We start from the raw sequence: 11,493 nt of genomic DNA on the forward strand, positions 1-11,493 counted from the left end.
GGCCTCCTGCGCAGTGCAGGGTTGAGTCCCAGGAGTGGACGGTCACCTTGCCATCGGTCACTTCCCGGCCGGATGCATGCACCGTAGAGTGCTGTCCAGGCTGGGGCTGCGGCCCGGGGACCAGGGGCGCCCCAGGTGGCTGGACCCCAGCTTCCCAGCAGCCGGGTGTGGGCAGCAGTGAAGTGACCCCGTGTCGTGTCTTTCCCCTCTGCAGGTACTTTCAGGTTGAAGTATGCGCCCCCAGCAGAGAGCCTGGACTCCACCGATTGATGTTTTTCTCTGGCGACAGAACATCGCTAAGCCATGGAGACATAGGGAAAATTAAATACAAACTGACACGTCTAGTTGCTGTCGAGCTTAATATGTTTAATCCAAAGGTGCTTTACTTTACTAGACTGGCTAGAAAACCTAGCGTAGACACGCATCCCACTCGATTCATTGCCAAATCCTCGAGCGGAGCTGGACGTCGGCCTTGCCCAGCAGGCATCTCCGGGGCGGCGGACGACGCCGTGCGCAGCACCACACGTCTCGGTCCTCCAGGCTCACGTCATTCCAGGGCAGCTACGCAATCAGGGTGGGGTCCCGCAGTCGGACTCTGGCCCCCCCGGGTTAAGGAAAATGTCGCCTGTTTTGTTGTTTTTCGCTAAAGCGATGAGGCACTAATCTCTGGGATTCTTACGGATTGCACTACAGAAGAATGGGACCTGATACAGCTGCAGTTCTAGGAGACGAACTCCTGAGCCCAGTCAGTGCGGGGCCTGCCGGAAGTCCGGGTCGCGAGTCGGCACCGGCAGGCCGTCGGCCTGGCACCGAGTCCAGTGTTGGCTCCCTCTTGGTGAGCCTGCGCTGGCCACACGCAGCACCTGCTCCTGAGGGCCAGACACGGGAGCACTGAGGTGCCCGGACCCTCCTCCCCCGGGAACACCACGCGGGAGCTCACGGACACGCAGTGAGGCACGGCTCCCCGGTTGCCTCTGAGGGGTGCACGCTGTCGTAGCTCACACTGCTACCAGATCCACACTCGAGAGAGACGTTTCAACAAGAATACAGTCCTTCAATGTCTGAGCGAAAGGTGTGGCATTCTCCCCTGTCAGCCTGTTTGGTATCAGCCTGGGTACTGATTGACAGTCCCGTTAAATCCTGGGGGACTTCAGTGGAGAGTAGACAGGGAGACCACTCAGCCCACACGGAGCCCAAGGCTTGCAAGCACCAGTTTGGGTTCGTTTTAAGACAGGAAGTAAAGTCCCCTCTCTAGGTCTTTGACTGACCCGGATGGGATGAAAGCATCTGGTCTGGAATTTCAGGACTTCAGCCGTCCTGGGTGAAGGGATCTTATTGAAAATGCTGAAGCCTTCAATGTTAAGATACTGGTGGGTTAAGGTCGTGCCAGGGACTTTCCGGCTGAAAATTTTCCATTCCATTCAGCTGACCTTACGTCGAATGACGCAGAGCAGCCCTGGGGATGGGGGGTCTGGAGGTCCGTGTCCTTGAGACGGACTCGCCCCATTTCTCGGGCGGCTTCCGAGTTCTGCGCAGAGTCTGGTACTTTTGTTTCTATGCAATGCAGGACGGCCCGTGGCGTCCTCGGGAGCCCGGGGATGCTTAGGGCAGTGGCTTTAGGGGACTGGTTCGTGGACCTCTCGGTCAGAAACACTACGAAATGTCAACATACTTACTGACACAATTTTGCCTTAACGAGAACTGGCGCTTCAACTGGCGCTTCCGGTTGAACGTGACTTAGGCGTGCTCAGTGATGTTGACGCCTCCGTGTTCTGAGGCCGTGGGCGGTGGCCCGGATGTGTGCTGAGAGCCAAACTTCAAATTCCTTTTTTTTAACAAAGAAGTATTTTAAATAAATCCTACTTCAACACAGTGGATTTGTTGAAAAGTGGCCATAGCAAAGGTGAAAATCATTTCAGTTTTTGGTTTTAGTGATCAGTATAGGGGAAGTGTTAACCTTACCACAGGAAATTGGATCAGACGTGTGACTGAGCTGAGGCAAGCCGGTGGGTCGCCCGCCCGTCTCGACAGGCGTGCGTGTGCAGCGTGACACCTCCGGGGGGCTGCCGGGGCGAGGACCCTGGGCTTGGAGGCGGCCACGGCTCCTGGGTGACCCCCGCCTCGGACTGGACACTGTCGGCCAGCAGGATTCTCTGATGATTCCTCTCCAGAAGCAACCAAAGTCGAGAAGCCGAAAGAGCGTTTTGCATTTCATCAGGAAACTCCGTCAGTTTAAAACAGAAAACGGACTGAGCCCTCGGGGTCCTGCGTAGCCCCAGGTGGCAGCCTCGACTGGCAGCGCTCTCGCGGGGCGGCCGTGGGCTGCCACCTGTGCTGGGCGCTGTGGAGTCTCCGTTTCTCCCGTGCTTCCGTCACCTCCCAGCGGGGCCGGAGGGACAAAGGGACTTCGGAGTCTTGGTGCCCGAGCAACACAGTTTTCTAATCGGAAAGTGAGAGTGCGGAGGGGCGGGAGCCAGCACTTAGACAAGACACAGCATTTCCCAAACCAGCACTCTGCCCGCCGGAAGCTATGTCAGCTTGTTAATATAGTAGTTGTAGGTCCTGTATTTCCCTTCAGTATTTAGAACTCTAGGTCCTTTATTGCCAGGAGTCAGCATAGTCCGTGCACACTACAGATGACGTATTGCGGCACAGTAGCGGCGGGTCTCCAGGAGGGGGTCTCCAGGAGGGGGTCTCCAGGAGGGGCCCTGACCCAGGCTTCCGCCCCCACTCACTCTGCGACCAGCGGCCTCCAAGGCACAGGAGATGCCCAGGGGGTGAGTGGGGGGCACGTGAAGCCAGTGGTTCACAGTCCCAAGGGTCTGAGTGAAAGTGAGCATCTTTTACTAAAACTCGCAATATTCTAGCAAACCATATACTGTGCTGGTGGAGGCCAGAGGTTCAGGTTGCCACGCCGAGCTGCGGGAGCGAGCCAGGTGCCCTGCCCGGCCCGTGGGCACAGCCGGTGTTGGCACCAAGACTGAAACCTTCACAGCTTCTCTTGGACATGTTTTCTTTTTAGGAATGAAGGAAAACTCATTTTTGAGCCATTCTTTTGTCAATTCTACAAAATTGCATGTAACTTTATAAATATTTTTAAAAGATATAGTTTTGTAAATATTTAATATTCTGCTAATTTGATTTTGAATTGTAAATGTCAAGTATTCTGTTTTTGGGATTTTTATGTTTTATTATACTTTGTTAAAAAGGAAAAATTGTACATTTTTAGAATGTTTTTATGAGTAAATTTAATGTACTGAAAATAAAAATTTTAAGGAAGACCCATCGTTGGATCTCATCAGTTGTGTCTCAGAGGGAAACGCTAACCCTTGGTGTTCCCACGCAAGGGACACTGTTCCTGAGGCTGCGTGGAGACCTGACGGGCTGATCCTGCACCTGCCAGCGCCAGCATCCCACATGGGTACCCGTCCGTGTCCTCGGCCCCTGCACCAGTGTGGGAGCCCAGAAGTAGCTCCCGGCTTCAGACTGACGCAGCTCTGACCATTGAAGCCACTTGGGGAGTGAACCAGTAGATGGAAGATCTTCCTCTCCTCTCTAACTTTAAATAGAAATAAAACAAAAAAAACTTTGTGGGTTAAAACAGTTGGTGGGAATAGGTCTCGGGTACCTTGGGAGGGTGGGGGTCGTGAGGCTGGCCCAGTGTCCTTGCCGGGGTGTGTGGTGGCAGTGGGACAAAGCCACTTTGCCCAGTGTTGCTTGTGGTTGGGGCACCAGGTACCGCCCCTGACATTTGAGGTGGGAGCCTGTGTGTTTCATAGTGCCACTGCTATGTTGTACCAAAATCACACTGTGGCTTTAATTTTTATTCTACTTCTTTGAAAGGTGAGAGACGGCAATCTGTCAGCTTGTTCACTCCCCCAACACCTCCCACAGCCAGGCTGGGCCAGGGCGAAGCCGGGAGGTCCAGCTGGCCCTCCCATCACTGTGGCCCAAGGTGCGCATTCGCAGGACCCACAGTCCCCACCCCTCCCACGAAGCGCCAGCCTAAACCTGATCTGGATCCAGAGCTTTCTAAACATTGTCTGACCCACACAGAGCTGACGCAGGCCTCACACGCTCCGCACCCCTCTGCCTGTCTGCTGGAATACACCTGTGGCTCCCCTGGGGGAGGGAAGGGTGTCCCTCCTGGAGAGTGCCCCCCCCAAAGCGTACAGAAACGGAAGTCTGAAGGACCAATCCTGTTAAATTGAGCCCGTTTTCAGCTGTGCCTTTATTCACCTTAATTCATGAAAATATTAAGAAAGTGACCACCCACTGATGTGCAGGTCAGCCTTGTTAACATAAACTCCTTACAGGGACCTTAACGCTCACACAATAGTCACAGAATGTCTTATAATGGCATATACAATGTCAACGCGACAGACTGGCCAGAATGTACACAGCATGAAAACAGAGTTAGCCGCGGATGCACGCATGCAGCGGGGCCTTGTGCTGATCCGGCCCAGGCCCGGCAGCCACGCTGCTCTCTGCCCCCACAGGTGGGACAGCCATGCTGCTCCCGACATCAGCAAGCAGTGACCCCGTGCTCATGGACTCTGGGTTGGCTGACACACATCCCGGACCTGTGGACATGCACTCGGGGGCGGCAGGGAGCTCCCGATGGTGGGCGACCTGACTACGCTTACAAACAGGACACCTTGAGCAGCAACAAAAAAGCAAAACAGAGGCCACAGATCACTTAGCTGTGAGCTGGGCAGGGAGGGGGCCTCAGTGCTTCATTCTGTAGTTTCCGCTAGTGACAAAAGAAAAAATTTTTGCACCAATTGTTTATTTACCAGAGCAGGCCTGGGTTGAGTTCTTAGAGAAAAACCCCTGGCAGAAGCGAATCCACCCTCTTCTCTGGGCCCTAAGGAGCCGGCCTGAGCCCAAAGCCTTCCAGGTCCCAGGCGGTGCTGCTCTGTGCATGGCTCCAGGGAGGCGGCCGGGCCACAGGCGCCGCAGAGGCCCGGGGTTGGGGTATTGCTGCCGGGAGTCAAGGGCCAGCGCTGCCCGCCCCTGCACCTCTGTGGGCCCTGCGTGGCGGCCACGTGGGGGCAAACGTAGCTTTGGGGCTTGTGCTTGACAACTAACGCTGAGGGGCTTCCCCTAGGACAAGGCAGCAGGTTCCACGACCCCAAGAAGACGCAGCTCTGCAGGCCTGGAAGTCACTGGGAAGGGGAGAGCATTCAAACCACTCCAAGGCCTATTTTATTGGCAACTTAGAATGCAAGGTATTTTATTTTTAAACTCCTGAAATTTGAAAACAAGACAGCCTAGATTAAATAATAATTTCCCAAAGCTGGATGTACTTGGTTGGAGCTGTTTTCTTGTTTGAAATACAAAAACAACTGGCTAACACGCCCAGGCGGACTCTGCTGCCTGCCGACGTGAGGCCGACTAGACAGCCCTTCTGCCGCTCCGAGGTGCGCTGCGCAGGCTCACCCCGACGCCTGCCTTCCGAACGTCTCCTGCTCACCCCGACGCCTGCCTTCCGAACGTCTCCTGGGAGGCGTAGACCATGTACAGGAAGCCGTCCTCGTCCCTCTCGCTCTCGTACAGCTCCGAGATGGGTGTGGACACGCTCACCATGCTGTGCCCGTTCACCAGGAGGAAGAAGGCCTGGTTGGCATTGAGCTGTAACCGCCTCCTGTTGAAACAGCGCGCGATGCGTCAGCCCCACAGGCACGTGCTCCAGGTCCCTCCCTGCAGGGGGCGCTGGGCTGCCGGAAAGGCTGCAGTCAGGGTCACCAGGAGCCAGTCAGTGACGATGCTTCCTGCCTTGGGCTCCCTTGAAATCAGTCTCGAGCTCTTAGGGGGTGGGTCTGGCGCAGTGGCCTAGTGGCTAAAGCCCTCGCCTTGCATCCACTGGGATCCCATATGGGCACTGGTTGATATCCCAGTTTCTCCATTTCCCTTCCAGCTCCATGCCTGGGGCCTGAGTAAGCAGTAAAGGACAGCCCAGAGCCCTGGGACCTGCATAAGCTCCTGGCCTTTGATCGGCTCAGCTCTGGCCACTGTGGCCACTCGGGGAGTGAACCAGCAGATGGAAGATCCTTCTGTCTCTCCTCACTGTAAATCTAACTTTCCAATAAAAATAAATCTTTAAAAAAAAAAAAAAGCTCTTAGGGTCTCTCGTGAGAAACGGATGCAAACATGACGGGGGGGCACGAGCCGGGCCTCCACTCACTGCCGTTGCCCAGTAGGGAATGCCCGCTGGCCAAGGCTGCTGGGCACAGCTAAGAACGCCCAGCCCTGCTGACCTGCACCACAGGGACCCGAGCCCAGCCCTTATCTGAGACTGAACAGGCAGGGGACACAGGGGTTGCTGACTGATACAGACGGGACACGGGGGTCACTGATAGAGACAGGGGGACACGGGGGTCGCTGACTGATACAGACAGGGTACGCGGGGGTCACTGATACAGACAGGGGACACGGGGGTCGCTGATACAGACAGGGGACACGGGGGTCGCTGACTGATACAGACAGGGGACACGGGGGTCACTGATACAGACAGGGGACACGGGGGTCGCTGATACAGACAGGGGGACACGGGGGTCACTGATACAGACAGGGTACGCGGGGGTCACTGATACAGACAGGGGGACACGGGGGTCACTGATACAGACAGGGGACAGGGGACACGGGGGTCACTGATACAGACAGGGGACACGGGGGTCGCTGATACAGACAGGGGACACGGGGGTCGCTGATACAGACGGGACACGGGGGTCGCTGACTGATACAGGCAGGGGGACACGGGGGTCGCTGACTGATACAGACAGGGGACACGGGGGTCGCTGACTGATACAGGCAGGGGGACACGGGGGTCGCTGGGATACCTGATGATCTTGATGAGCTCACTCATGTTCACATGATCAGGAACGAGGAATTTGGTTTTATCCAGGACAGGAAGCTGCTTCTCCCCCTTGTACCGTTCTATTATCACCTGTGAGAAGCCAGAAGGACCATTAGATACGGGACCGGCACGTGGCAGCACGGCTGAGCGGCCTCCCAGCTCACACCGCTGCCTCTTAAGAAGGACACTGAGCCACGTGGCCCTTTGTTCCATTTGAATCTGAAACCAAGAAATACATACTAGTCATCCTAAGACTTGATGCCAAAGCCAAGAGGGCTTGCAGAGCGCGAGTATCTCTGGGGAGCGCGGCCTGCCTCGAACGCGCGGGGACCTGCAGCTCCCGTGGGAATCCAGTGAGCCAGCCCAGACGGCTAGGTGCACCTGGCACCCAGCCTGGGACCTGTGTAGTTCCCTGAAGCCGTTTCTCCAAACCCCCTGCCCCAGAAAGCCTGTGGGAGGGCCACACCAAGGACACAGCAGATGCTGGCGCCCGGCCCCACACCTCCGCCTCTGCAACTTCCCCTCCAGCCTTCCGAGGTCGGCCAGGCCACAGTGAATTTTAAAGTTCAAGTCCAGAGTTACTGCTTTCTGCCTTCTGTCTAGCCCCCCGGTTCCATTTTCTCTAAATAATTAAATTTGACTTAAGTGTATAAAACTAAGGGCAGCAAAATCAGACTTCAGCTGAAGGAGCTGAGGAACAGTACTTAGGACGCAGCCATCCAGCGTGACGTGGACTCGGGGCTCAGACGGCAGGTGTGCACCCGACGTCACTGAGCCCACAGGGACTCGGCAGACCTACCGGGATCTTGGTCGGGTGCTGCTCTCGGATGAGCCTGACATCCTCCACTCTCTGTTCTGCAAGAAGAGGAGCAGACTAGACGTCAGCACAGCGCGTCCACGCAGCAGGGCGGGCTCGGCGGCGGCAAGGCCCGCACCCAAACAGCACCAACACCGAAGGCCACGAGCCACAGATAACGTGGCACTAGCGGGTGGTGTGACAAGACCAAGAATAAACAGTACCTACCCCCGATGTATTTATTTGAAAGGCAGGTTTTACAGGGAGGGGAGACAGGCCTTCCATCAGCTGGTTCACTCCCCAGAGGGCTGCAAGGGCTGGAGCTGAGCTGAGCCAAAACCAGGAGCCAGCAATTTTCTCTTTGATTTTTAATACTTACATATTGTTTTCATTAGCAAGGCAGATTCACAGGACAGACGGGTTCACTCCCCAAGTGGCCGCCACAGCCGCAGCTGGGCCGCTCTGAAGGACTCGATTCATTCGGGATGCGAATTCAACATCTGCCTGCTCCACTTGAATGCAGCTCTCTGCTAGCGCACCTAGGAAGCTAACGAAGTGGCCTGGGTGCTCGGCCCCTGGCCCCAGGTGGCAGACCCACCGCTTCCTGCCTTCAACCTGCAGCTCTGGCTCCTCACCTCGGCCATCTGGGAGGGAACCAATACATGCAAGAGCTGTCTCTGGGCCTGGCACGATAGTCTAGCGGCTAAAGTCCTCACCTTGAACGTGCCGGGATTTCATATGGGCGCTGGTTCTAATCCCAGCAGCCCCGCTTCCCATCCAGCTGCCTGCCTGTGGCCTGGGAAAGCAGTCGAGGACGGCCCAAAGCCTTGGGACCCTGTGCCCATGTGAGAGACCAGGAAGAGCTCCTGGCTCCTGATTAGCTCAGCTCCGGCCATTGCAGCCGCTTGGGGAGTGAATTACCGGACGGAAGATCTTTTTGTCTCTCCTCCTCTCTGTATATCTGCTTTTCCAATAAAAATGAGCTGAGCCGATCCGGAGCCAGGAGTCTCTGCCGGGTCTCCCACGCAGGTGCAGGGTGCCGAGGCTTTGGGCCATCCTCGACTGCTTTCCCAGGCCACAGGCAGGGAGCTGGGTGGCGCTCCTGGCTTCTTGCTTCATCCGGCCATTGTGGCCAATGCAGGAGCCAAGGGACGGAATGTCCACCTCTGGCAGCCCCCCTTTCTCTCTGTCTCACACACGCCCACCAGCACAATGGCTCAACTGGATAATCCTCTGCTTGCAACTGCCAGGGCCAGCTGCTCCACTTCCCATCAGCGGAGGACGGTCCAAAACCATGAGACCCTGCACTCGCATGGGAGCCCGGGAAGCTCCTGGCTCCAGATGGGCTCAGCTGAAAGCATCTGCCCCTCCTCTCTGCACACCTTATCTGCTTTCCAGTAAGAGTAAACAAAAACAAAGACTCTGCTGCTCCTCCCTCAGAGCTGCCTACAGGAGTGTTGTTTCAACACATCACTTATGAAGCTGCTTTGAGATATCCTAGCACATTTAAAGTAAAATTTCCAGGCCCAGGGCAGTAGGCTAGGGGATGAATCCTCGCCTGGCACACTCCCTGATCCCATATGGGTTCCTGTCCAGCTGCTCCACTTCCCATCCAGCTCCCTGCCTGTGGCCTGGGAGAGCAGCCAAGGACGACCCAAAGCCTCTGGACCCTGCACCTGCGTGGGAAACCAGGAAGAACTCCTGGCTTTGGATTGGCTCAGCTCCGGCTGTTGCGGTTGCTTGGGGAGTGAATCATTGGATGGAAGATCTTCCTCTCTGTCTCTCCTCCTCTGTATGTCTGATTTTCCAATAAAAATAAATAAGTGTTTTTAAAAAGTGTATTTCACAGAGAAGCGTTAAGGCTCCCAGTCTCAAGCTGCAGGCCGTGCCAGCCGTCGAGGGCGGCAGAGGGCCTGGCTGCTGGGCCAGTGTGTCCAGCCTGCCCGCGGGAGCAGCTGCTCTCCGGCCAGCCCAGGGACAAACTCTGCAGAAGCGCTTCAGACCCAAGTTTAGCACAGTCAGTAACTCCCAACAGATCTGCTGTTACAGAACACAGCAGGACATCTGCAAAGACTGAATATAAATAAAACTGTTAGCTTGGGTTTTGGCTTTGAAACTCCTGGGCTTATCAAAGAAACTCCTAGCACGCAGCGGTTTCTGAGTCAGGGTGCTGGCACCAAGTCACCTCCCCAGGTGCCACCTCCCCAGCCCTGCGCCCCACCCAGATGTTTGGGGTGCGCCCTGCGGCTTCCCTGGACGGAGAGCCCCGGGCAGGACCAGCAGGGAGCGCGGCCGGGGCAGGACCACGCGGGCTGCTCAGGGAGCCGTTGTTGCTTTTTTCCCCAGAACGATCTAAAAATAAACAACCCGCAAACAAGTGCAGCTCGTGTGGTGCTGGAAAAGGCCGTCTCCCACGCACACGGGCGCCGCGGGCTCGGCGTGGGGCTCGCCAAGTCCCCCGGGCGCCCCCGGCCCCGGAGGGTCGCCCCCGGCCCCGGCAGGCCGCCGCCCCGCATCGCCCCGCGCCGGCCCGCGCCCTCGGACCCCGGGCTCGGCCCTGCGGCCTCCCCGGCCCCGGACGCCCCTCCGGCCGCGGCCCTCCCGGCCCCGGCGCCGCCGGCACCCACCGAACGAGCGGCGCTGCTTGAAGGTCTTCTCGGACGGCATGGCGCGGGGAGCTGCGCGCAGGGGTCGCGGCTCCGGCTCGGCGTCTTCCCTTGTGTCTCCTCAGCCCGCAGCCCGGTCAGGTGACCCGCGTGGCGTCACCGTGCGGGGCGGGGCCGGCCGAGGGCGGGCGCCATGGCGGGCGTGGCGGAAACCGCGGGCTGACGGGGCGGCGGGCGGGTGAGGGGCGCCGTCCCCGGGTGTGGGGGCCTTGTGGGGCGCCGTCCTGCTCCCTCTGCCTCCGAGGGGCGTGTGGGCACCGCACAGGAGCCCCAGTTCCCCGCTTCTCTCTTTGTTAAACGCTGTTGGCATTAGTCACGGAGCACACGCACGGGCGAAGAAGCCCAGCGTCCAGCTCGGCCTCGGGCTGCTGGCCGCCCGCTCGCTGGGGAGGCACGGCCCTGGCCACCAGGAAGGGGCTGTTTGCGCTTCGGTTTCTGCTTTCTCCAACACCGAGTTCTGGCCTCTGCACAGCCCTGCCGCGTTCTAGAACAGACAAGCGGCCACGGTCTGGGACGCCCGGCAGTCGGGCTTGGGGACCCCGGCCTCCCTCCTGCCCTGGCCGGCCCGGCTGCCCCAGGCTCCAGGCTTCTCCCAGCCCGACCCTCCGGGGTGCCAGGCCGGCGGGCACCTCGACGCCCTGAGGTCCTCCCGAGGCGACCGCCGGGCACCGGGGGCAGCCGGCCCGAGACAGGCGCAGGGCGAGCTTTCCTCTCATGACAACACTGTTCTCTGAAATAATCCTTGGGGATCGAGCCGTGGTTTCCTTCTTTGGATTCAGAGTCTGCTCTAGGGGATTTCATGGCGCTTTTAGACTGCCAGGCGTCCGTCCCAGGAAGCCGGGCAGGGCTGGGGTTCTCATTCTCACTCCAGTCCGTATCTCCCTGGCAGGGACGGACCATGACGGTGGGGGAAGGCTGGCTGCGATGTCGGGGATGTCGCTGTCAGCCACACCGTGCCTGCGCAAAAAGAAAACACACACACACAAAAACAAAAATAAAAACAAGCCTGCCACACTCAACATGGAGGGCGCGGCGGACGGCGGTCGGCGCTGCGTCTCGGGCGTGGCGCCTTCGTCCCGCCTCCGCGCTTTCCCATTGGAAGGCGCCTTCCAGCGGCTGGGCCGTCTGGGCAGCTATTGGCCGGATGCGCCATCCGTCCTGACGTCACCGCC

The 11,493-nt window shown here is 58.1% G+C and overlaps 2 protein-coding genes across 2 annotated transcripts in view; one reads left to right on the plus strand and one right to left on the minus strand.

Moving 5' to 3' along the window:
• ZCCHC14 (zinc finger CCHC-type containing 14) overlaps positions 1 to 462 on the plus strand; it is a 43,807-nt gene extending 43,345 nt beyond the window's left edge. Inside the window, exon 13 of the mRNA XM_058674549.1 lies at positions 215 to 462. Within this exon, the coding sequence (XP_058530532.1) occupies positions 215 to 270 (56 nt within the window). The 3' untranslated portion in view covers positions 271 to 462. The remainder of the gene's footprint in view (positions 1 to 214) is intronic.
• Positions 463 to 5,206: 4,744 nt separating this feature from the next.
• Positions 5,207 to 10,429, minus strand: MAP1LC3B (microtubule associated protein 1 light chain 3 beta). Its single transcript, XM_058674185.1, has 5 exons — positions 10,283 to 10,429; positions 7,659 to 7,714; positions 6,843 to 6,949; positions 5,485 to 5,647; positions 5,207 to 5,450 (listed from the first exon to the last, which is right to left on the minus strand). The coding sequence occupies exons 1-5, from the start codon at positions 10,320 to 10,322 to the stop codon at positions 5,439 to 5,441; spliced, it is 378 nt and encodes a 125-aa protein (XP_058530168.1). The 5' UTR covers positions 10,323 to 10,429; the 3' UTR covers positions 5,207 to 5,438.
• Positions 10,430 to 11,493: the final 1,064 nt, after the last annotated feature.

This window comes from Ochotona princeps, chromosome 16 (genome assembly GCF_030435755.1).
Source record: "Ochotona princeps isolate mOchPri1 chromosome 16, mOchPri1.hap1, whole genome shotgun sequence".
NCBI lineage: Eukaryota > Metazoa > Chordata > Mammalia > Lagomorpha > Ochotonidae > Ochotona > Ochotona princeps.

Excerpts from the sequence above, each read along its gene's own strand:
- MAP1LC3B (XM_058674185.1), bottom strand. The coding sequence starts at position 10,322 with ATGCCGTCCGAGAAGACCTTCAAGCAGCGCCGCTCGTTCG. Across the intron at positions 7,715-10,282 it reads CAAGCAGCGCCGCTCGTTCG|AACAGAGAGTGGAGGATGTC; the intron begins GTGGGTGCCGGC and ends CTCTTCTTGCAG. Across the intron at positions 6,950-7,658 it reads AGCACCCGACCAAGATCCCG|GTGATAATAGAACGGTACAA; the intron begins GTAGGTCTGCCG and ends GGCTTCTCACAG.